General features: G+C 45.7%; 1 protein-coding gene across 3 annotated transcripts in view; it reads right to left on the bottom strand.

Annotated features, from left to right (window-relative positions):
• The window catches only part of galnt13 (polypeptide N-acetylgalactosaminyltransferase 13), a 550,349-nt gene that overhangs the window by 121,195 nt on the left and 402,578 nt on the right, over window positions 1-26,576 (bottom strand). For all 3 annotated transcript variants that reach the window (XM_078552191.1, XM_078552192.1, XM_078552193.1), the window contains one exon: window positions 25,931-26,111. In XM_078552191.1, the coding sequence (XP_078408317.1) occupies window positions 25,931-26,111 (181 nt within the window). The remainder of the gene's footprint in view (window positions 1-25,930; window positions 26,112-26,576) is intronic.

Raw genomic sequence — 26,576 nt, 5'->3', positions numbered from 1 at the left:
GCTCCACAAGTTTGCCATCAAACATGTGCAAATTCAATGTGATGAATTTTTTATATATCTTCTTGTCTTTCTATAATAACCACCAAGCAAATTATTTAATGCACGGCATGCCTTTTCATCCTCACAAGAAACTTTCACTGATAGTGAATCAAGCCATTAAAAACCTCCCCATTGCCAACTTGCATATTGAATATTCTTTTGACTCTTGTTTGGGGACAACAGTAGCTAGCTGCATAGTTAAGGAAAGAAAAAACTTGAATACTTCTAGTGCCTCTCGCAACCCCAAAGTGTCCGGAAGTGCTTTACAGCCAATTAAGTACTTTTGAACTGTAATCATTGGTGTAATGCATAAAATGTGGCAGTCATTTTACACACATGTCATTCTTCCACATAACAAGCTATTGTACACTGCATTTTTTAAACAATGGTGCATTAAACATTACATTTCACTGGGATTAAATTTATGTCAGAAAACCGAAAATGATAGTCAATGTAAGAATTACTAGTGGAATATTACGGTCCATCAGTGTTTTATCTCCATATCTCATCCTGTCAACCAAAGGGATAGCACAGTATGAAATTCCAACTGGGCTCCACCTGGGGAATAGGGTTTATTGTACACAAACGCCAAGGTGAAGACAGCACTGTCCATTTATAATACCACTTTAGCTCTATGCATTGGACAGGCTTCACCAGGTCACTCAATACTGTAGAGAATCTGATCAGAAGTTCAGTTTATATTACTGCTATAATCTGCCCATGGAGGAACCAAAGGAGTGGCTAGGCAACTGTGCTGTAATATGCTTGCTAATCACTGTTGTTCTTCCTGGGAGTGGAATAGCTCTTGCCTTTTTCAAATGTTTTAGTTGGTTCTTTTCACAAACCATAGTTCTCCAGTAAAGTTCTGATGCCTCCAACTCCACTTAGTACAATTGTTTCAGCATTGCTGCAAAGTCAAACATGGTCAGTCATCAGCTATCCCATTTCTTTACAGTATTACCATTAAAGAGCTGGAGTTTGAAAGCTTCATTTTATAGTCCCTTATTCCAGACCCTACTTCTCCTTTTCTTGCTCCCATTGCTGCAACTTCTGCTGCAGGGTGACCTGAGAATGAGGAGGAGGGGGATTTGGAGTTGAAGAGCACAACTGTTAGGGGAGAGCTTTCACATTTACAAAGGTCTGCTCACCAGTGATGGGATATAAGAATTCTTAATCAATGGGGGCTAATGCAGATCTCTGATAATTTGACTCCAAATTATCACCATATATTCGCACATTCCACTTCAGTAACATCACAAGACCCTGCCCTGCCTCACCTCATCTACTGTAGAAACTCTCATCTACGTCTTTGTTACCGCTTGACCTGACTATTCCAGCACAGTCCTGGTTAGTCTCACATATCCCAACCTCCATAAACAAAATTCTGCTGCCTCTATCCTACCTCGCACCAAGTCCCATTCACCTTTCACCCCGCTACTTGCTGAACTATACTGGCCCCTGGTTGAGCAATGCCTCAATTTTAAAATTCTCATTCTTGTTTTCATGTCCCTCTATGGTCTCATTCCTCCCTCTCTCAATAACCTCCTCCAGTCATACAACCCTCTAAGGCCCCTTCAATTCTGGCCTCTCATGCTCCACCACTTGGGGCTGTGCCCTCAGCTGGTATGGTCTAGGCTCTAAAATATCCTCTCCACCTCTCTTCATCTCTTTCCTGCTTTATGACACTCTTTGAAGCCTTCCTCTTTGGCCAAACTTTTGGTCATCAGCCCTTAAGTTGCTTGATGTCAAATTTTATTTGATGACATTCCTGTGAAGTGCCTTGGGACAATTTACTATGTCACAACTTGTTGTGATTCAAGTGGGGAGAGGTTTCCCACAACTTGGTTTCATACTTCATGGGGTAGGGAGGGAGGTTATGTTAAGACCTTTGATTCATGATGCTTAGGTGAAGGGAGTGGTGGTGGGAGAGGGTGTGTATAGGAGGGTGGGTGGTAAATGGGAAGGAGGAAATGTTTAGAATTGCCTTTTTGCCTGTACAAGTTGCGGTTGGTTGAGTAGAGAGCTACACTGTACCTCATAGTCAGAGACGGGGAGGTGGGACTTTGTACTAAAGATGCAGTGGAGGAGGGATCAATTTTAATTGGAGTAAGAGAGGAATGGCTTTGTGTGTTAATGGGAGGATTTCACAATGTGCTCACAAATCACCAGAGGGAGAAAAGAACAGTTATTGTGCTTTTATGCATACATGGATACCAGGAGGGATATTACCGATTTGCTTACTTCAATATTCTAGGATACTGACAGTTGTTACAAGTAGCATCAGGTTGAGTTAGAACTGCTGATACGTTAGAACAGATGCTGCTCTGAATAGAGGGCAAATCCAGGTTGGTTTTCAGTTATTTTTTTCAGCAGCGCAAGCATAAGTTGTTTGCTTCACTTCACCACATTACAAATGCAATTCATAAGAAATTGCAGTGTTGTGTTCTACTTTCAGGAGTCATTATGCTTGAGGACGAAGATGACATTAAGATTATTGGCAAGGAATGTGTGCCATACCTGAAGTCATAGGCAGATCCACTCGTCATTGCTCTAAAAACACCAAGGGTGGAATCATCCCAACTTTGCACAAAATGCGGTAGCAGGTGGGAAGAAAGACGTTTTACCCTCCAGCCGCAATGGCAGGTTTCTGTGTCATATCATCCCATTTCCGGCACGCCCCAGCTTGTTAAGAATGCACGCCAGATCACTGGTGGGGTGGCCTCTGATTTGCCCGCCACATCGTCACCTCAGGCTTTCAGTAATCTGGGCGCCATATTTAAAGGGTGCCGCTGTACAGAGCTAGCACGCTCTGAGGGATCTGAGGCTGCTGCAATGTCATGGCTGCCAAAGGGTGAAAACATGCTGCACTTAAATTTAGCAATGCCTCCCTCGGGCACCTACTGGATGCAATGAAGGACCGCTGTGAAGTCCTCTAACCCAGCTCTGGGCAAAGGCCACCAAGTAAGGTCACCAATCCAGCATGGGAGGCGGTGGCAGCAGTGGTCAGCGGCAATGCCCTGCAAAAGAGGACAGCCACCCAGCGCTGAAAGAGGATGAATGATCTCCTCTGTTCCACCAGGGTAAGTCACTCTTCTCACACTCTCAACCCACACACTCACAAATCCATCACACATTCACAGGAATCTCAGTCACTGCCAGTTGAAGAGACATCACCATTCACTCTCACACACAAGACCATAAGAAGTAGGAGCAGAAATAGGCCATTCAGCCCATCGAGTCTGTTCTGCCATTCAATGAGATCATGGCTAATCTGATAATCCTCAACTCCACTTTCCTGCCTTTTCCCCATAACCTTTGATTCCCTTACTGATTAAAAATTTGCCTATCTCAGCCTTGAATATACTTAACGACCCACCCTCTACAGCCCTCTGCGGTAAAGAATTCCACAGATTGATTATCCTCTGAGGGAAGAAATTCCTCCTCATCTCTGTTTTAAATGGGCGACCCCTTAATCTGAGATTATGCCCTCTGGTCCTAGACTCTCTCACAAGGGGAAACAACCTCTCAGCATCTACCCTGTCAATCCCCCAAAGAATCTTATATGTTTAAATAAGGTCGCCTCTCATTCTTCTAAACTCCAAGGAGTACAAGCCCAATCGACTCAACCTCTCCTCATAAGAAAATCCCTCCATCCCCAGGATCAACCTAAGAACCTTCTGTAAACTGCTTCCAATGCCAGTATATCTTTCCTTAGATAAGGGGACCAAAACTGTTCACAGTATTCTTGGTGTGGTCTAACTAGTGCCCTGTATAGCTTTAGCAAGACTTCCCTATTATTATATGGCATTCCCTTTGAAATAAAAGCCAACTGTTCGTTTACCTTCCCTATTACCTGCTGAATTTGTATGCTAGCTTTTTGGGATCCATGCATGTGGACCCCCAAATCCACCTGTGCTGCAGCTTTCTTCAGTCTTACTCCATTTAAATAATATTCAGCTCCTCTATTCTTCCTGCCAAAGTGCATAACCTCACATTTTCCCACATTATATTCCATCTGCCACATTTTTGCCCACTCACTTAACCTGACTATACCCCTCTGTAGATTCTTTGTGTCATTCTCACCACTTATCTTCCTACCTATTTTTGTGTCATCCGCAAACTTGGAAACAGTACATTCATTTCCCTCATCCAAGTCATTAGTATATATTGTAAATAATTGTGGCCCCAGCACTGATCCCTGTGGCACTCCACTAATTACAGGTTGCCATCCTGAAAATATCCCCTGTATCCCAACTCTTTGTCGCCTATTAGTTAGCCAGTCCTCTATCCATGCTAATATACTACCCCCAACACCATGGGCTCTTATCTTATTAAGTAGCCTTATGTATGATACCTTATCAAAAGCCTTTTGGAAATCCAACTATATTACATCTACTAGTTCCCCTTTATCTATCCTGCTTGTTACCTCTTCAAAGAATTCTAATAAATTTGTCTGGCATGATTTCCCCTTCATGAAGCCATGCTGACTCTGCTTGATTAGATTATGTATTTCTAAATGTTCTGCTATTACATCCTTTATAATAGACTCTAACATTTTCCCAATGACAGATATTAAGCTAACTGGCCTATAGTTACCTGTTTTTTGCCTCCTCCTTTTTTGAATAAGGGTGTTACATTGGCGTTTTTCCAATCCTCTGGAACTTTTCTAAAATCTAAGGACTCTTGGATGATTACTACCAGTACATCCACTTTCTCTGCAGATATTTCCTTTAATATCCTAGGATGCAACCCATCAGGTCCAGGTGACTTAACCGCCTTTAATCCCATTGGTTTCCCTAGTACTTATTCTCTAGTGATAGTTATTGTATTTATTTCCTCCCCCGCTTTTGCCCTGTGATTATTTAGTATTTTTGGTGTGCTAGATGCAAAACATTTATTCAACTCCTCTACCATTTCCTGATTCGCCAATATTATTTCCTCATCCTCATTCTCTAATGGGCCTATATTGACTTTGGCCTCTCTCTTCCTTGTTATATATTTAAAAAAGCTCTTACTGTCCGTTTTTATATTACTTGCTAGTTTACCTTCAAAGTTTATTTTCTCCCTCTTAATTATTTTTTTTGGTCATCTTCTGTTGGTTTTTAAAACTTTTCCAATCCTCTGGCTTACCACTAGTCTTTGCCACTTTTTCTTTCACTTTGACACATATCCTTAACTTCCTTGGTTAACCAAGGAAGTTGTTTGGTTAACCATGGTTGGTTTATCCCCCTCCTACAATCCTTCCTCCTCACTGGGATATATCTTTGTTGTGAGTCATGAACTATTTTCTTAAACGTCTGCTATTGTTCATCAACCAACTTTTCTACTAAATTCCTTTCCCAGTCCACTCCAGCCAACTCTGACCTCATTTCTTTGTAATTATCCTTATTTAAGTTTAACACAGGTGTTTCAGAACTAAGTTTCTCACTCTCAAACTGAATGCTAAATTTCATCATGTTATGGTCACTGTTTCATAGGGGATCTTTTACTCTGAGATCATTTATTAAACCTGCCTCGTTACACATTACCAGATCCAAAATAGCATGATCCCTGGTTGGATCCATAGTATGTTGTTCTAGGAAACTATCCCGAATACACTCTATAAATTCTTGCTCGTGGCTACCTCTGCCAATTTGATTTTCCCAAACTACGTGGAGATTAAAGTCACCCATAATTAATATACTGCCTTTTTTACATGCCCTCATTATTTCCTGATTTATTCTCTGTCCGACAGCATAGCTACTGTTAGGGGGCTATAGAATACTTCCACCAATGTCTTCTTCCCCCTGTTATTTCTTACCTCCATCCATATGGACTCCACATCTTCTGATCCAAGATCATTTCTTGCTATCGTACTTATTCCAACTTGTATTAACAAAGCTACCCTACCACCCTTTCCTTCCTGCCTGTCCTTTCGAAAAGTCACATACCCCTGAATATTTAGTTCCCAGCTTTGATCTCCTTGTAACCATGTCTCTTTAATAGCTATAAGATCAAATCCATTAATCTCTATTTGTGCCCTTAATTAATTTATTTTGTTCCGAATACTACGTACATTTAAGTAAAGAGCCATTAATTTTGTCTTTCTACCATTTGTTTCCCCTTTGATCGTGGTTGCTGCTGTTTTTTATATGTTTGTACAGTCTTTCCCTTCCTGTCACACTCTGGGCATCATTACCTAAGAAGCTGCCTTGCAATGCCTCCATATCTTTTTGCTTTGTAAGCCTACTTATCCCCTCTCCAGGACTCTCCCTCCCTCTATTTAGTTTAAAGCCCTCTCTACAGCCCGAGTTATTCGATTCGCCAGGACACTTGTCTCAGTCCATCCTACCGGAGCAGTTCCCTTGTACCCCAGTACTGATGCCAGTGCCCTATGAACTGAAACCCATTCCTCCCACACCAATCTTTGAGCCACGCATTTAACTCCTGGGCTTTATTTAACCTATGCCACACACCTTCATCTGCACTGCAGATCGTGTCCTCATCCTATCCATGGTACCACTCATCACCCACATATGCCAGGTATCCTTACCATCTGGCCTGGCAGGAATCTTGCCTACACTCTCCATCTGTCTGCATGCTGGACAAGTTGGCACACAACAAAAGGGAGAGGTCACAGACTGTTGGAGGAATGCCCGACATCAAGGTCCTCACAGACGTTGCAAATAAAGCCATCCAGCTGGCTGGCGACGATCTGGACCGTTTCTGTGCTGACGGTGAGGTCAACAGTGCTCAACCAAGTGAGGATCCATCACTGCAACATCCATCGGCCAACCATGCTGTGAGTCAGTTCCCCCGTTCCGCAGTCTCCTGCCATGCACTAATTATCTCTCCTTGCTTTCGCAGGCACATCTGGAAAGCAGCCAAGGGGGTCCTTGACTCAAGCCCCGAAGATACCTCGGAAGAAGAATCTGATGACACCCTATTGAAGACCCGTCACAGTGCTCACCCGCACCCTCCGCAGCGCAGAGTCACACATCTCGGTGGGACTTAGATCTAGATTAGCCTTAGGGTCACAATCTGGTGAGCACATTGCGCAGTCTGATCCACAGCAGATGGCAGCAGGAACTTCCCAGGTTTCTGGCACACTGAAGGCTGCTAGAGGCCACAAATCTGCTGAGTCCGAGTCAGATGAGGATTCTCTGGACTCGGTCATACCTCAGTTGCTGGAGCTGAAAAGGCAAGCTCAGGAACATCAGAAAGGGACGTCTGCTGCACTCTTCAAACTGCAAGGTACGATGGAGGAGTCTGTCCGCCTTCAGCCTGAGGTGATAGCGCCGGCATGCCAACCCACTGAGGTCAACACTGGTAGGATGGCAACCGCCATGGAGATCTTGGTCCAGGACATCACTCCTGCACTGCTGCGCGGGATGAACACCATCGCTGATGCCATAGTTGGCCTCCAACAGTGTGTACGCAAGAGGGGTGCAGGGCAGATCGATCTCCAGCTTCCCCTACTCCTCAAGGACTCCTTCGGCCCACGGGCACCCATGGGTGCACACTCCGGGGTCATCCACCGAGGTGACTCCAGGAGTGTCCAGCCCATCCGGATCCCCGCTTCCTGTGACTCCAGTATCTCCAGCTCCACAGGCCGAGAAGGGTGCCACTGCCACATAGCAGGACCCAGAAAGCAGGCCTGGACACTCCATGTCTTGGACCTCCAGAGGACGCCCGTCAATGTCATCACAGACAAGTCATAGCAGTCAGCAGGATGCCTCCACCTCTGCTGTGGATGTAGGGGAAACACCAAGATGTAGGGCAGGGTTAGGAAGGTTAAGAAGATGTGGTTACACAGTTTGGGCACGGGTGTTAATCACTTGTACATAATATTCACAATTGTAAATAAATTCCCAAGAATGTCTTCTTGCTTATGGCTCCTTATTCTAATGAGCAGTGTTTCTGTCACTCAGATGTGAAACCTTGGTTCCTGCACAAGATAAAGGCAGGTGTCTCAGTTCAGGGCCTCTTCCCTGTGCAGTGTGTAACTTTCAGATCAAAGTAATGGTCCAGCTTCACACTCACTGGAAACATTAGTGATGCCTGCACCTCGAGGGTGCTTGTCATTGCTGCCAGAATGTCATGGGTAGGCATCACAGAGTTCCGTCATTCTCTCTGTGTGCTCTCAGCACCTTTGAGGTGGGGCTGGCCCCCATCTATTCAGCATCTGTAACTGGTGACGCTGTGTTCCTGGAAGGGGTCAGGTGCTGAAGGCTGACAAAGGACCAGGTGCATTTAAAGTTTCACGGCCACGTCTCCATGACATGACCCTGATCAGGACTCTGGCATTCTCAGAGACAATGTGAAGATCTATGGAGCGTCCTCACTGCATGTCGTCATCATCTTCCCGGAATCTAGCAACTATTAGGGCCTCCATTGCATCTCCATGACATGAGCCTGAGCACTGAGATTGTGTGCGCAGCCATTATCCACACAGGAGTGAAACTTTCACAGATACAAGGTGAGGACATCAGGACTGTCCTCACTGCATCTCGTCATCATCCTTCACGAATCTTGCTGCTATGAGGGTCTCCCGAGTATGCCTGTCTCATCTGGCCAGAGTGATGGCCTCATTGCTGGCATCCTCACCTTCGAGGGCCACGTCATCATCCCCTCTGACGTCCTCCTCATTGGAGCATACGTGCAGCTCCTCCAATTCCTCGTCAGCCAGGTCCTCCCTCCATTGCAGCTCCTGCTTGTGGAGCGCACAGCAAGTGACAATGATGCGCAACACGCTCTGGGGACTGTATTGCAGTGCTCCACCGGACCTGTCAAAACACCGGAACCTCAGTTTCAAAACGCCTATCGTTTGCTCCACCAAAGTCTGGGTCACAGCATGAGCCTCATTATACTGTCGCTCTGCTGCAGTCTGAGGCCGCTGCACAGGTGTCATCAGCCACATCCTCTATGGGTAGCTCTTGTCCCCAAGGAGGCAGCCCTGCAGCCTCTCTGGACCCTGGAAGATGTCAGGGATCTGACCTGCTAAGGATGTAGGTGTCATGGACGCTCCCTGGGAATCGTGCACAGACCTGTAGGATGCATTTATGGTGGTTGCACACTAGCTGAACATTCAGCAAGTGGAAGCCCTTGCGGTTGACATACTTAACTGCTTGTTGCCACAGAGTTCTAAGTGGCAAGTGAGTGCAGTCAATGGCACCCTGCACTTGTGGAAAACCTGAGATCTGCGTAAATCCCAGCGCTCATCCTTCCTGGCTTGCTTGATCCCAGGTGAAATGCACAATGTGCGTTAGCGAAGATGGCGCCTGTGACCTCCTGGATACACTTGTGCGTGGAGGCTTGCAAGATCCCACACAGGTCACATGGAGCCCTGGAAGGAGCCACTGGCGTAAAAACTGAGCGCCACGGTCACTTTCACAGCTACTGGCAGTGGATGCCCTCCATGTCCCCATGGTGCCAAATCCTGCAGCAGGTGGCATATGTGATCGAACTGTTCCCTCCACATGCGCAGTCTTCGGTGATAATGGTTTTTGGTCACCTGCAGGAATGACAGGCGTCGTCTATAGGCCCTGGGTCTAGCAAATCGCTTATGAGCAACGGCTGTGTGTGGATCTTCAGCTGCGTACGCAGCAGGCCCTTCCGCCCCTTCATCTTGAGGGAGGCGCTCCTCCCTTTGCCGAGCCAGACACCTCCGCCACTCTCTTCTTCTTTATTTCTGGCCTGTGTAAGCCATGAGGCATATCACTAAATCACCAGGCTCTATGATCCTGATGTTCTCCTCCTGCAGGATCAAAGAGACACGTGGGCTAGCTTAGGTGTATTAAGAAGCTCTCTTGGTTATGTCTGAAGGCCCCTACAGGCATGCTGGAGAGTGCTGGCCACCAATTAATTGGCCAGTGTATAGTGTGCTCATTGGCTGTCTGAAACCCCACCCACCTCTGCCCCACTCCACTTGACTGATTGGCAGCAGCTTCAGCCATTGGACTGTATGCTGTGCTCTCTGCTCAGGCGCAGGCATTCTCCTAACCTGCACTACAAGGCTGAGATGTTAGCTTGAACCATAATGGATACTGGTCCAAACCTTAATAAAGACATTGCAAGAGGCTGTGAGCGCCTCCACCAGCGACTGCACCATATCGACCTTTCACGAGGGGATTGCACAATGTGCCCAGTCGGCCAATTGTTCTGCTGTCCCTAAAACGCACATTAATTTGCAGTCTGCGTCTAAGGGTTAAAAAGCTTGGGAGTATTTGGTGGCACTTTCATGCTTTTGTGTTGCTTGAGTGGGCAGAAAAGCTTCAGAGGCCCGAATCCAAGCATGTCAATGGAGCTGCTGCTTAACCGTCTCAGCTGTGGAAGAATACTCACTCTCGACAAGCTTTTTCAAGTGTATGACTGCTTTCCTCACCCACCCTTCCCCCAACCCTCAGCATGTGCTTGACTATTTCCTTCAGTCTGTGCTACCTTGCATCCCCCCCACCCCCATCCTGACCCGCACTGGAGCCCTTGCCCCAGCACTGCACTGAAAGCCAGGCGGGAAAAAGTGAATTGCTTGTGCTCCCCACACCCCTCCCCCCCGCCCCCGTGAATGCATGGCGACTCTGCCTTGATGTCTTCTGGGTGATGCTCATGAGCACTGCACAAGTTTGTGTGCATTCACCTCCCAGTTCCCCTCAAATTTCAGGTCACCCTGTGCACGCCTTTTAAAAACAGTTGTGAAGCACACCATTCTGAAAGCACTCCGACGTGGGTGGTAAATTTGATGTGGGGGCGGGGTGATTCCAGCGAACAGGGCTTATAATTATATTCAAATGCATTAAAATAACGTTCCCGGCGTGCAGTGGCGGGAAACACTGCCCACCATTTGACAGGTGGAGCAGACGATCGCAAACTGGTTTCACAATGGTGCAAAACTCATTTTTGGCCTTCTCGCCATATTGTCATTTCCCCCCCACCACCCCACCCGCCATGAAGTTCGACACCAATGAGATTCAGTTTTCATTCGCTGGCTTGTGCACTTGGTGATGCTCTTCTAATCTATTACAATTACACAACTGGAACAAAAAAGAGGTCTAGGAGTAGAAATTGGTAAGCACTACATCCTTTTTTCCAGGTGCAAAATAGGTGTAGAGCATATAAATTTGGTAGTGAGATGGCCTGTGCCCAATCTGTATTATTGTTGGTCCTACTGCTAAATGCATATGATTTGTTTTTAGGTTTCCCACAAGTCAAATTAGGTCCCTTAAATATGTAAATTAGGGGACAAATACTCATTACAAGATCCATATTTAAAATTCATCTGCAATGAATGAGGTATACAAAGAGCCCAGTCGATTAACAGAACTGTAACAGATCAAGCTAGTTTAATTGAGCAACACCATTGGACTAATCTGTCAGGATTTTAGCCCAAAACACTCCTGCCAGGTAGAACAATTTACTTGCACTTCTTTCAATTTAGTGTAGCATATTCGCTGCTCTTGATGTGGTCTCCTCTACATTGGGATTCCACATGCATTGGGTGACTGCTTTGTAGGACACCTCCCTCCGTCCACAAGCATAACCTTAAGTTTCCAGTCACCTGTCATTTTAGGTCTATAACTTGCTCCCAGTCTGATCTTTCTATCCTTGGTCTGCTGCAGTTGTCCAATGAAGCTTGAGGAAAGCACCTTATCTTTCGACTGGAACTTTACTGCCTTCTGGACTCAATATTAAGTAGAATAATTTTAGATTGTAACCTTTTCTCCCATTTTGTTTGATTTCTCTTTACTGGTTTGTTTCTTTTTCTTTCTTATTTCCCTCATTTCCTTTTCTTTGCTCTTGGATGGCAGCTATTCAGGATCCTACCAACACACCTCCTCCAGAGACATCCTTTGTTCCTTATGTATCCCGTTACCACTCCTTTTGGCCTTGCACCATGAAATTTTTTATCATCTAATCACTCCTGCCCTCTGCTTTTTCACAGACTTCCCTTTTGTTATTTTTCCCACCTTTACCCCTGCTACTTATTTAAAACTTGTTACATTTCTAATATTTCCCAGTTCTGATGAAAGGCACAGACCTGAAAGTTAACTCTTTCCCGCTCCACAGATGCTCCATTGAGTGTTTCAAGCATTTTCTGTTGGATATTACTGTCATTTTACAACATTATACCATTGATCAATTTGGGAGAATCAATCACTTATTTGGAAGGAAAAATGAACAATCTTTGATTGTAGGCTTCCATTATTGGTGTCTTTTGTATTCTTGAACACTTATTTCATTATTGTTTGTGGCACCTTTGTAGATTGGCTACTCTGTTTCCTACATTAAGACATTGATTACACTCCCCCCTTTATTCTTGCATAGGCATCACTGGCAGAACCAAAGTTTGTTGCCCAAGCCTAATTGCCCTAGAACTGAGTAACTTGTTAGGCCATTTCAGAGAGCAGTTAAGAGTCAACCACATTGCTGAGGGTCTGGAGTCACATGTAGGCTACATCAGGTAAAGTTGGCAGATTTCCTTCCCTAAAGGGGCATTAGTGAACCAGATGGGTTTTTACACCAATGATAGTTTCATGCTCACCATTACTGAGACTAGCTTTATATTCCAGATTTATTAATTTAATTTAAATTCCATGAGGATTTGAAACCATGTCCCCAGAGCATTAGCTCGAGCCTCTGGATTATCACTATACCACCACCTCCCTTCACTTCAGTAGTACTTCATTGACTGTAAAGTGTCTTGGGGCAGCCTGAAGTCATGAAGCCATAAGTACAAGTATTTTTTATTTCATAATATGGTGTGTACAAATACTCTGTCTGTAGAAAGTATCTACTTTAGCCTAAAAAGAATGTAGATGTAAAACAAAGTGCAGGCCCCAAAGGAAGGTTATTGTATTCTAGATGTAAATCCATCACCACATTGAATGCAGTTATATTAAAACACTCACTTGTTTGCAGATTGTGTACTTACCTAGCTCCACTTAATCTAACATTGCAAGCAAACACATTTAACTCCAGTGTAATGATACAAAGATTTTAAATAAGCCAATAATTTAATTTTATAGCATATCTGTGTTTTGCTACATTGGGACAATTGTTCATATGCTAATGCAATGCATATTAATATATTAAATTCCAATTTCTGACCCCAATCAGTCTTTGACCCAGAGGGCAAAAAAAATCAAACTAAAGAAGTAAATGAGTTTTAAAAATAGCAGAGACTTATACGATACCACTTCAATAGCTGGATCGATGCACAGAAAGATTGCGTAATGTGAGTAACTAATAGACTATCAGACCGTGGCTTGTGTAAGAATTTTAATAACTGGTGTAAGAAAAAGCAGCTCAATAAAATATGGGGCCTAATCTTGTGGAGGGGATTGGGGTGTCAGCTGCCAGCTACAGTGCCGCAAAACCCCCATGTCGCTGCTTTTCAGGAAGGGCCACCAAATTTTGAGCCAATAAAGTACTTAACAGGCCATTGGCAGGCGCTCCCCCAGGATCAAGGACCCTGGGGCAGAGATCCCGCCTGTCAGGAGCTGCGGGCCAATCAGAGGCTGGCAGCTCTTCTCTCAGCAGCACCACCGGGTAGGCGATCGTTGTTGCAGGTACGACACTCACCTGAGGCCTCAGCTCAGGGCGGGACACAGGCACAGGTGAGTGATGGCGGGAAGGGTATCGCAGGGAAGGGGGGTTGGCAGGAAGGGCAGGGAGTGGCTCTGAGTGGGCCCCCCACTTCCTGATGCTGGGTCCCTTCATCAGACACTGAATGCCTTTGAAGGACTCTGTTCCCCACCATCCCCTACCCAGGAGCCTGCAAGCAACCCCACCAAGGTTTCTTTGTTATGTTCCCCGCATGGCGAGTCCCCACCTGCCACTTGGTTAGGAACATAAGAGCAGTAGGCCATTCAGCCCATTGAGCCTGCCCCACCATTCAGTACGATCTTGGTTGATCATCCAATTCAATGCTTTTTTCCCCACACAATGTCTGCTTTAACCAAAGTCAATGACCACAAAGTCAATGACTGAGCTTCCACAGCCCTCTGGGGTAGAGAATTTCAAAAACTCACAACCTTCTGAGTAAAAATAATTCTCCTCATCTCGATCCTAAGTGGCTTTCCCCTTATTTTGAAATTGTGTCCCCTGGTTCTAGATTCCCCAACCGGGGAAACATCTTACCTGCATCTATCTTGTCTATCCCTTTAAGTATTTTGTAGGTTTCAATGCGATCACCTCTTATTCTTCAAAGCTTTAGAGTATATTGGCCCAGTTTCCCTAATCTCTCTTCATAGGACACTCCCACCATCTGGGAACAAATCTGGTGAACCTTCATTGCACTCCCTCCATGGCAATACTATCCTTTCTAAGCTAAGGAGACCAAAACTGCACACAGTACTCCAGGTGCAATCTAACCAAGGTTCTATAGAATTGAAGCAAGACATTGCTATACCTGTACTCAAATTCTCTTGAGATAAAGGCTAACATACCATTAGCCTTCCTAATTGCTTGCTGCATCTGCATGTTAGCTTTGGTTAGGGTTACTACCAGCAGTGCCAGGATGAGGTCCTTAAGTGGGCATTAATTATCCACTTAAGGGTCTCAACTGGCAGCAGGACAGGAAGGCCATTTACAAGCCACCCCACCTCAGACTTAATTGGCATAGAGACGGGAAGAAAGCGGGGTCCCCACCTGCCACCCTCCCTCCCAATTAAATGCTCTCATGCCATCAAATTCACCACAGGGGAGGGCTTCCGCACATGACTTCATGATTCATATTCCCTTGAGTATAGAGGATTTAGGGGTCACTGATTGAGATGTTTAAAATATTAAAAGAATTCAGTAGGGTGGATACAGAAAAACTATTTCCTCTGCTGGGGAATCAAGAATGGGACAACATAAATCTGAAAATTAGAGCTAGATCTTGGAGGCAAATCAGGAAGCACATTTTCACACAAAGGCTAGTAGAAATCTGGAATTTTCTCCTCAAAAAGTTGATGGATGTTGAAAGAAGTGGAGCTTTCATGACTGAGACCAGTAGATTTATGTATAGTAAGGGTGCTTCAGTGAGTAGGAAGATTCTGAAGTTCAGGTTCTGTTCAATTGCCTTCAATTATATTAATAATTTTAAGTTTGTTGATTGTTCATGGAACAACACAATTGTCAATCCAGTAAGATAAAGCCAGAGGAGTTTACTGTTTTGGAGTTTACTTTATCTATGTATAATACCAGCATATGAAGCTCTCAGACAGGAAAAGACCTGCTACTACAATGATTCTGCCCCACATTCATGATGGTTGGGGAATCATGTCTAGACATTTCCCACGCACTGTGTATAATCCCAACTTTCTAAATTTCTTACTTAAATATATTTGGAAGCCTTGCCTTCAGCTTTGAGAATCTTTAAACACTTTCATGGAAAATGTTAGGTACGTGTCCGATTTCTATATCTTAAACAGACATGTTGAAAAAGCTCTGAAATGTATGTTTAATGCTTCAAATAATTTACTTTTCACAGAATATTTCAGATAGAAAAACAGTTTTCCATAAGCAACATGAAAAAGTTATTGCTAGCCAAATCATGATGGACTTTTAGACTTTTTTTGAAGCTATAAGTACTTATCAAGTTTTATATCCTGCAATATTGGACGGGATTTTGCCCTTTGCAGACTAAGTGCGGTGGTGTGTAGCAAAAGTGATGCTTTTCCAGCAGGCTGTAATAGTGGGCTTCTGCACCAGATTATCCGTGTCACACCTCATTTTATATGTATCAGCAGGAAAGACATTGGATATTGTGGCTGATCGGGCTGTGATTCACCCGCCCCGCTGGGACCCAACTGCATCATCTATCCAGGCGCCGTACTTACACTGTATCCGTGCGCAAACTCCACTGTCTGGGGCCCAGGAATGCTGGAAGAGAGAGGTGGCCCCAAAGTGAAGAAGAGTAGCGTCCCCAAGTTTAGGGGCAGAGTGCTGGGGCTACTTCAGGACACTGTGGAGGAATGCTGGGATGTCTTCTACCCCCATGATGGAGGTCCACAAATCTCACCACAGCAGCTTGGGAGCAGGTGGCCAGCACAGGAGCGCCAACTTAGCCAAGGAGGGATCAGGCATCCAGTGAGGGAAGAGGATGAATGATCTTATCCATTCTGCCAGGGTAAGTCAACCTTCTGTAATAAGAACAGAAAATGCTGGAAAAACTCAGCAGGTCTGGCAGCTTCTGTGGAGGGAAAAATGGGGTTAATGTTTCGAGTCCATACGACTTCTTCAGAGACCTTCTCCTCACTCTCAACTCACACTCTCACAAGTACATCAGGCATTCGCAGCCTGACAGTCCACAGGGAACTCACACAGTACCAGCACAAGGGACATCACCACTGATTCTCTCACACACCTTGACATCTCCATCTGGTCTCACATCATGTGCAGCTCATGTGCTCAGCCCTTACACAGGTCCACTCAGCACCCACACAAAGCAGGCATCCTTAACATCTAGCTTGACATCCTTCCTGCTCACAGTCTTTGTGCAGGACAAGTTTGCCTACAAAAAAAGGGAGAGATCCCAGGCCGGTGGAGGCATGCTGGGGCTCAAGGCCCTCACTCCGTATGAGAAACGCGCTGTTGAGTTGACCAGAGAGGGCTGGGACTGTGCTTGCGCCTATATTGAGACCGGTGTCTCCCAACCAAGCGAGGACCCTGCACCAGCTCATCGTTCAGCCAAAGATACTGTGAGTGCAATGTAATGTTGTTGACTATGTAGCCATTCACTAATTATCTCTTCTTTCTTTGGCAAGCACCAGCGCAAAACTCAGCAGAGACAATGGGAGTCAGCCCCTCAGCTCCAGCCCCCACACGACCTCGGATGAGGATCCTGAGGACACACCAGTTGAAGACCTGTCACAGCGTTCACCCGCACCCTCCACCAGTGGGAGACATACACCTCAGTGAGACCTAGCTCTAGAGCAGGTTCGGGATCACAATCTGGTGATCACAGCACAGATTCTGGTCCACAGCAGGCAGTGGCACGGACATCCAAGGTCACCAGCACTCAGAAGGCAGCTGGAGGCAAGGATTCTGCTGTGCCCCAGTCAGCTTCTGGACTCCGTCCTAAAACAGATGCTGAGCCTCCGGACTCCGTCCTAACACAAATGTTGGAGCTGCAGTGACATACACGGGAGTGTCAGGCAGGGTTGTCAGATGCAGTCAGCAGATTACAATGGGTGATGGAGGAGTCCATCTGTGTTCATTTGGAGGTCATAGCGCCGACATGCCAGCTCGCCAAGGTCAACACTGGTAGGATAGCAGCCGCCTTGGAGACACTGGTCCAGGACATAGGGCCTGCTGTAATCTAGGAGTTGAGCTCCATTGCTGTAGGCTTTGTGGCATCCATCAATGGCTCTGCAAGAGGGATAGAGGGCAGCTTGATCTCACTCCAAATGCCCCTTCTCCTCAAGGAGTCAGACAGGGGCCCTTGGGCACCCATAGGGACAAGGATCAGCAGCAAGACACCCCAGCGCCATCCACCCCGGTGACTCAGAGAGTTTCCAGCCGATCCCAATCCCCTCTCTCTGTGACCCCATCAGCTGCAAATCCACAAGGCGAGAGGGATGCAGCTGCCTCACAGCAGGAGACCCAAAGCAGGCTGGTGCCCTCCAGGTCTCGGCCCTCCAGAGGATGCCCGCCAAAGTCATCAAAGACAACAGGGCTTCGTGGTCAGCAGGCTGCCTCCACCTCAGCTGTGGATACCAGGGATGCACCAAGACACAGTGATAGGGCAAAGAAGATCAAGAAATATTAGGAGCACAAAGGTTGCACGGGTGTTCACAAGACATATATCACTTCCACTAACGTAAATAGATTTGCACCCATTCCACTTCCCTTGTTGTGTATGTCTCTTCTGTCTGGCGAATTGTTTTACGGTCAGTCAAGTATCACCACTCCCCGCCCTTTTTGCAGAAGTCGCATCATGTGTCTCCACTCGATGTTGTGTGCAACCATCTCATAACAGTGAGTGTCCGTTCTCTGCTCAGTGCTGACATCAGTGATGGAGCAACCTCAAGCAAAAGTGCGGTTACGCAAGGCGTCTCTGAGACATGCCTTGCAGGTTCCAGTGATGTTTAGTCTTGACTGTACAATATGGAGGCTCATGTAGCCTCCCAACGCATATGCATTGTGGAATGATCAATCTGTGGTATAGATGATGAAATGTAGATGCGCTTGGAAACGGGCATCTTTCAATGGTCTCCATGCACTCTCCGAAAGCTGTGAAGGTGGTCTATCTATCAGCCCTAACTCAGAGCTCATTTGCACTCCTGTCTGCCTTTAGCGTTCTCTAACCTCCGAGTAGAAATTTGCACAGCACCCCAGTAATAGTGCCCATCTTCCCACCTCCATGTTTTTGATCTCTGGACCTCACTGACACATGTTTGTCCTAACGTTTCCTGCTGGAGGTTGGAAAGTTAGCAACCTTGGAGTCATGCGCATTCTGCCCACAAGGCTATCGTGGTTATGGGAAGATGCAATGCCATAAGTTCCGGTTAGCATCCCTGATTTAAACCCTCTACAAGCTCCAAGATGCTAATTCCAAATGATAATGTGGAACAGACAATGGCATCTTTGTGCCTGTTTTCCGTGTTCATATGTCAGGCAGAAGTGATAAAAATGTGTCACCCTGAAATGGGTTAACAGCGAGGATGCAATACAGCTGATGTGTGCTCTTTATTACCAACAACTAGTAACCTTGAGGGCTACACGGTGTGTCTGCATCTTCAGTATCAGGAAGGCCAGGGCTGGACATTAGGGACAATGAGAGATTCCAAACGGAGGCATGTTCATGACTGGCAGGCAGCTCTTAGAGTATTGTGCTCGTAAAGTGTTCGATGTCCATTGAAAGTTCAGGGTAACTGCAGCCCTGCATCCTTCCCTGAGAGTTTCGGATGACTGTGTCCTGAGGATTTTTGTGACGTTGACGACTGAGCACTATGAAGAGACATCAATACTTCTATTGCTTGATCAGCCGACTTAGCCCAAATATTGCCTTGCACTATCACCATCGAAATCACACAGAAGGCAAAGTCCCTATTGATCTCCTTGACGCACCTTGTCCGAATGCAGGTATACTGCCATGACTGACCTGAGGATTGCAGTGGTGCTCCTTCCTCTTTTCAGCTGCCATAGTGAGTGAGATGTTGGAGAAATGTTTGAAGAGGCTGAACCATCTGAGGTGTGGTGACAAAAGGTCCTTCTGCAGTTATGAACAACTTTCTGAAAGGCCACATGCTCCTGAGGCTGCCTGACCTTCATAGGATGAGGACATGGTGAAGCTAGAGTGAAACTACTCATTCACAGATTGAAGTGGATGGTTGAAATGAGAAGGATAGCATTGTAGGTAGTAAGGTGGGCCCAGCAAAGCGGACACTGATCAGAGAGGATCAAAATAGCTAGTCGTCATCATCCTCCTGGAATCTGGTGGTGATTAGCATTTCCGGTGCACACCTGCCCCTTGTGGCCAGTGCAATAGCCTCTTCTCCTGCTCCCTCAGCTTCCTGGCCATCCGTTGCAGGAGACCTACAGCTGTGCGGCTCCTCCATCTCATCATCTGGCAAGACATCCTCCCTTTGGAGCACCAGGTAGTATAGGGCTCTTCAAGCCACAATGATCATGAGACCCTCTGGGGAGTGAACTGCAGAACGCCACCTAACCTGTTGAGACATCAGAATCGCATCTTCAAGATGTCAATGGTCTGCTCTATCAATGATCATGTTGCGGCATGAGAGCGTCATACCATTCCTCAGAGGCAGTTTCTGGATCCCAAACGGGGGCCATCGACCACGTCTTTTGTAGGTAGCCTTTGTCCCCGAGCAGCCAACCCTGGATATACTGAGGTCCCTCAAAGATTTGCGAGATGTGCGATTGACTCAAGATGTATGAGTCGTGGCAGCTTCCTGGGTATCTGGCGCATACCTGCAGAAGGTGATTGCAGACCAGCTGCATCAGTTTCCTGTTGATGTATTGGACTAGCTGCTGCCAGGGAGCTCTTAAAGCCAAATGAGTGCAGTTGAAGGCACCCGTGGGAATCCAGAAATAGCAGAAGTCCTGGTCAAGCCCTTGAAGGAGTCACTCGTGTAGGAGCTTAGAACAGTGGTGACTTTAAGAGCCACCGGCAATGGATGTCCTCCCAGACCCTGTGGTTCCAACTCCCCCTGAAGAATGTGGCAGATGGGAATAACCAGACCTCTAGACATGCGGAGGCATTGATAGCACTGTGTCTCGTTCATCTGGAGGTATGACAAGTGCCTACTGTACAGCCTCGGTCTTGTGAGACGCTTATACTCAGCAGCTCTGTGAGCCTCAGCTTCTGGGAATGGAGAGGGCCCTGCTGCCCCTTGCTCATCAGGGTGAGACTCTTCCCTTTGGTGAGCCTGGCGCTGATGTGCCAATCTTCTTTGCCTTTGGTATTGCCTGTATGCCAGGATGAATGCAACGTGTTAGATTCACCATCCATCTTTCTCTCACTCTCCTCTCTGCAGGAACATTGCACAGAAGAATGAGTGAGCATTAAGCTCCAAAGGTCATCACCCTGTCGCTGACTGGGGATTGACTGTGGTGCCAATGGGATCCTTTCAGTGCAGGCACTACATCCCCACTTAAACCCTTGGTAGCGTGATTACATCTACCCCTCCCCCTCCTCACCACCCCCTGCGCCCTCCCCCCTCCACCCCACCCCACCACCCCAGCTAACACTACTGCAATGAGAGTGCATTGAACAGGCACTTAAATCTGCAGGAGTTTTGGCAGTCACTAGAAGCCTCAGGCTGTGCACTCTGAGACTGCATCCTTTGGTTTGCACAGCAGACCAAACATCCAGTGAGGGAATGAGATTTTTTTAAGGGGAGGTGGGGGTTCCCAGCTCTGAATCTGCAATGTTTAGACATTCTGTAGACAAAACGTATCTACAGTTTGTCCCATTGCCTCCTTGACTATCGGGTCGTTCTGCAAATGGGGATCTCCCAAGAATGGGACAAATGGGTTATTGCAAGGAAATCGACTGATGGGACGAACCGTGATTAGTCTTGCACGAATGCGGCATAACCGTTAAGGCTCCTGATTCCCTCCACTGTCATTGAAATGCTCCCAACACATCTCAGCTATGCCTTCCTCTTTATCAGGGAATAGAGATTTCAGTTGGGTGTCCCTTCAAATGGCCCACAAGTGCAGTGGTCAACTCCTCCCACCAACCCAGAGAGCCATCCCCTGCAGAGTTTGTTTATACTTTCCTTTTCCACTGCGACATAGCTTCAGCTTAGAAAATGATGGTGCTGAGGTTCTACTACCAGACCAGCTTCGACCTTTTTCCTGTGACTGTGGAAATCCCTTCCATTGTCCTGGAGTAGCATAATGTTCGGGTTACCCTCCCTCCAATCACTCTCAGTTTTGCACCTCTAATCCTTGATCCCATTGTCATTGTGGTGGTTATCACTGTCTTACCCCCTGAACCCTCTGAGATTGATGTGCCAATGCCCCATGTAGACCCGGCCCCTCCCCATCTTGAAGCCTATTGCGCAGTCACATATAGAGACCCCCCCGCATAAGACCATTGAGTGCCCCCCCAACCCCCACCCTACATTATCTTCTCCCAATCTACAGGCTGCAGATGCCTCCCCTGGTAGTGACTGTGCCATCTGCGGCCCAGTACTATGCCAGAAACCCCCAAACTGACATGTGTGAGGTGGTGACCACGCCCTGTGCACACTGTGCTGGGCATAACTGACCCAGGACTGACTGGCCCTCCCCCTCCCTGTACTGGCTCAAGGGCAGTCGTTCGACAATCAGCAATCTAATTTGCAACACTTCTGCACTAGACTGTCTTTCCATTCTGGCCCCGGGGATGTTCCCCCGGACCCTCCAACTTCCCCCCCTAAGACAAGCCTTTGCCCTCCAGCTCCTTCCCTTGCCTCTGTCCTGTGTCACACTCCGTCCCCAGACCAAGTCTTTTCCCACCAGCTCCTTTCTATTCCCACCCCCCCACTGCCTTACTGCTGCTCTGGTATGTATAGCCTTGGCTCTGAATCCTCCTTGAGTTCCCTCTGCTGCTGCCTGCACAGTCTGGCACGGAGTTGGAGCAGCTGTGAGTGCAGCGCGGTGAAAGGTAGGCGAGCATACCTCGAGGTCACGGGTGAAGTGCAGTTCACCAGGTACGCCTCACTTATATCTGATCGTGAATGACGCCAGTCTAATTAGACTCCAGCATGGTCTTTTGATCAAGAGTGGGGGGTGTGATTCTGGTGAGCTGCCTTCATAATGAGCATTCACAATATTTACATGTATTTAAGTGCCGTCCCCGACATGGCGCAGCGGGAGACGCGCGCTGCCATTAAAGTTGGTAGCGGACAATCATGATGTCTTTTTATGCTGGCATAAACCAGATTTTGGAGCTTCCTACACATTTTCCAGTCCTGCCCACCATGACACCTGTCACTGACGGGACATGAAAATCCTGACAATTAACAGATGTCTGTACACACGCAGGAGCTGCACAACTGTTCCATTCACATTCCTACCACAAAGATGCAGTTCCTGAATAAAAACAGGTACTTCTAGTTCACAGATTGGTCTTCACTGGGAGAAAGTCTAGATAAACTCCAATTTTTTAATAACACTCTAATAAATAGAAGCATGGCAGGGCACCACAGTCCCTTGGAATACACATCCCATGCCTTGTGGGAACTTGAGGATGCTTCTCATGTCCTGGACAACCACGGGCTGGATTTAGTGTTCCTGATGCAGATCCTGCCCACTGAAATCCACATCGCATAGGTGAGACCCCAACCAAATTAAATGTCTATCAGGCTGGGAGCTCTCCATTGCTGGCAGTGCGACCGGGAGAGGTGGCTGCTGCCAGTGATACAGTGAGGCCTTCATCAGAGATCATCATGGAATCCCAGGAGGTGAGTGGGGTGGGTTGGGGGGTCATGGGGGGGTGGGGGGGAGGAGGAGTTGGGCCAGATGCAAGAGCCAGAGTTGGCTCTCAGCGGGCTCCTCCTTCTTGATGCTGGGTCCCTCGATCGGGCACTTGGTGTCTTTGAAAAGAGAGGCCTCTGGGATGCTGCTGAAAAAACCTACAGGGGTTGCTGGACAGCCTGCAAGAGGCACGGGAAACTCATCTGAGTTCAAGAGAATCCCTGTGCCATCACCAATCCCCAGTGGGGTCAGGCACAATGATCTTTAACTGGGTCAATAATGAGCCTAATTAGTCAGCAGGTAGGTTCCCCGTGTTGGCCTATTCCCATCACTGACTTAATGGGGATCGGTTTTCCCATTGGCAAGAATGGGAAGTGCAGCCTTCCCTGCGATTATGCAGGCCCCCCTGCTACCTACACTGCTCCACCAGGCTCCATTAGATCCCGTCTCATGTGTGCAGGAAGTGTTGTCAGCTGGAGGAACTTGAGTTTCAGGTTTCGGAGCTGGAGCAGTAGCTGCTGTCATTGTGGTGCATTCCTGAGACTGAGAACTATGTGGATAGCACATTTATGGAGGTGGTAACCTCACAGCTTAATGTTATGCAGGCAGAGAAGGAACGGGTGACTGCCAGACAATCAAGGAGAACCAGACACATGGTGCAGGAATCTCCTCTGCTTCCCGCTCTCCGACCAGTATTCAGTTCAGAACACTGGTGAGGGTGATGGTTCATCTGGGGAGTACAGTCAGACACAAGTCCATGGCCGCATGGGTGGCTCAGTAGAGTGGGAGGACAACAATCTGGAAGCCGACTCTCTGCCATGCTGTGCCATCTTCACTCTTCCTGTAGGTAGACACTTGTCTATAACAATTTCCAGTATCTGCTGCAGCCAGAATGCACTTCCCCTTTAAGAGGCTCAGGCTGCAGAGTATTATAGGCTACCTTTAAGTGGTGCGAGCCATTGCAGAACTTGGGCCCCATGCTAAGATGCACAGCTACCATCATTTAAGTTAGCAGGCAGCACACAAACTACATTCATCACTTTGACTAGGTGGCGGTTAATCATGTACCATAATCCCAATACCCTTTTTCTTGAGCTATTGATTTTTTATCATAGGGTATCCACCATGTTTACTGTTACCTTTAAAAGATAGAAAATATCATACTCTCAGCACTTTCAGACATCTAAAGGTTAAAATTAACAGTTCTCAAGGTACCAGGCTCCAGACGTCATTTTGAAATTTGCTGAAGAAATACAGCTTTCATGTTTTTCTCTAGCTATTTTACAAAACAGTATGAAATCACATTAATAATTAATTTGATTCAGCACATCATCCTTCAGGTGAGATTTTAAACTGAGGTCCCATCTGCCTGTCCGAGTCGTTCAGGTGCTTGGCAAAGATCCCACAGCACTATTCAAAGAAAAGAGTTTTCCCAATGTCAACCAATATCAGCAAAATAATTGATTAACTATCCATTCATCTTATGCCATTTATGGAACTGTAATGGGGGCAAAATTACTCTTGCTCACCTACATAACAACAATTAATGTATTTAAAAATAATTCATTGTACCTAAAGGGCTTTGGGATGTTTATATCAGCAATTATAAGGTGCTTTCCAATTTTTTGCTTTTTGTGCTATTCTGTGTGATTAAAGAAGTAGCCCCATTCTCCATTATATAATCTGCAAGGACTTCAGTGCCACATTCAACTAAATTGGTTTTATGCATTTTTTACTGAGCTATTAATCTAAATTTGTGAATTCCACAACTGGATTCATCATTTATGCAATAAAGTAGCTCATTAGATACCAGAGTAGTGTGTAAAAATGATTACAAAGGCTCCTTGTTTCTGTTTTTCCCACTATTGGATTATGTTACAAATAATCAATTGTGGCAATAGTATAAACAGCAAGCTTGCCTGTTTTTTTTAGCTTGTGCTAAATTATTAAAATCTTCATAAATAATGATCTACAATTAATGAGTAACAGGTTATTAATATTCTTCATTATGATTTGGCAAAATTGATGAGCTGTCTTTTGTCTCAAACATTATACTTCTGTTTTATAAATGCTGCCTGCATTACTGCTATCAAACAAAATATAAGAATTACACAAAAAGATTAATCACAACGTTAAAATTTCTTTTTGGTATGTGGCATTTCTTGCCCATCCTGTTTTCCCTGAGACGATGGTGGTAGGTCTTCTCCCTGAACTGTTGCAGAGCATGTGGTATAGAGGTTTGATACAACTGAATGGCTTTCTAGGCAATTTCAGAGGGCAGTTCAGAGTAAATTACGTTAGTGTGGGACTGGTGCATGGATGCACGAGCAGTCAAGGATAGCAGGTTTCTTTCCCCAAAAGGCATCAGTGAACCAATTTGTTGTAACTACAATCTCATGGCCACTTTAATGATACCATGTTTTTTATTGTCAGATTTATTTCTAATTCTCAAAATCCATGCTGAGATATGAACTCACATTATCTAGATTACTACTGCAGTAACATAAACACAGTGCTACCACAATAAATTTATTCATAATTTAGGAATGCTAGTCATCTAATCATTAGAACAGCAAACTAAGCTGCTTTATGTGTAGTAATAATTATACAAGCTTGCCCTGAGAAATCATTTATTACATATTGGACAAAACTACACACGTTTACTGTTGGAGGCAAATATAAAGGAATATCACATTTTGTGGCCAAGAGCAACAAGCAGTCTACAAAATAGTTCTCAATGCACTGGGCTACTTTTTTTTAAAAGCCAAAAGAATTATAGCAAAAGTTCTATACTTATAAGTTTTACTAATGAATGCTAAACTGCTTCTGCCAACAAACAACTTGAAAGCAACTGAAAAGATGCAAACTTATATATGCAATACACAAGGGTTTACATTTTTAGAAATGGATCATGAAATAAATCATCATCACTCTGTATTGTAATACACTTAATGAAGGCCAGGTCAAAACAAATAATTTCCCTGGAGTGTAAGAGTACCTGGTGATATAATGTAGAAGAAGTCCTTGAAGTCATCCATCCAGACTTCTGCCAGGCGTCTATTGTTCTTGTTAATGATATGTCCAGTACCACCAGGGAAAGTGTATGGGGTTGCTTTACGGAACACATGACCAACGTGAGAACAAGTAATAATTTCCAAGGAACCACCACACTGCCATATCTGGGAAAAGACAAAGGAGATATTTTTCTTCATTGGTATTAATTCACCCAAATCACCTGAGTAAATGTGGTGTCAATACTCTCAGCAAAGTCAATGGTTACCCTCCTATACTCTAATATTTGGATCTTAAGTTGCATTGTACTTCTTAGGTAAACAATGCTGTGTTGTGATGAAAACAAAATGTCATTATTCATTATTACTAAATATACATGTGTCTCAAATTTTTTTTACATTAACTATATTTTCTCAAAAATTACAGCAAACTGCTTCATAAAATTCAGCAAGATGTTGAATCTTCTGCTGGAAATGATTTTGGGTAAATATTCTATCTGCCCAGTTATGAGCTTATTTATTCAAATCGGATGTCTGTGATGAGGGAATGTCATATGACATATTCCTGTCACAATGCTGCAGGAACGTTGTGTTCAAGAAATGCTTGCACAATTGCTTTGGACTGTTTGGGGG

This window comes from Cetorhinus maximus, chromosome 11, assembly GCF_964194155.1.
Source record: "Cetorhinus maximus chromosome 11, sCetMax3.hap1.1, whole genome shotgun sequence".
NCBI classification, from domain to species: Eukaryota; Metazoa; Chordata; class Chondrichthyes; order Lamniformes; family Cetorhinidae; genus Cetorhinus; species Cetorhinus maximus.
Note: the sequence above shows the minus strand (reverse complement) of the source record. Positions and strands in the feature narration are given on the sequence as shown.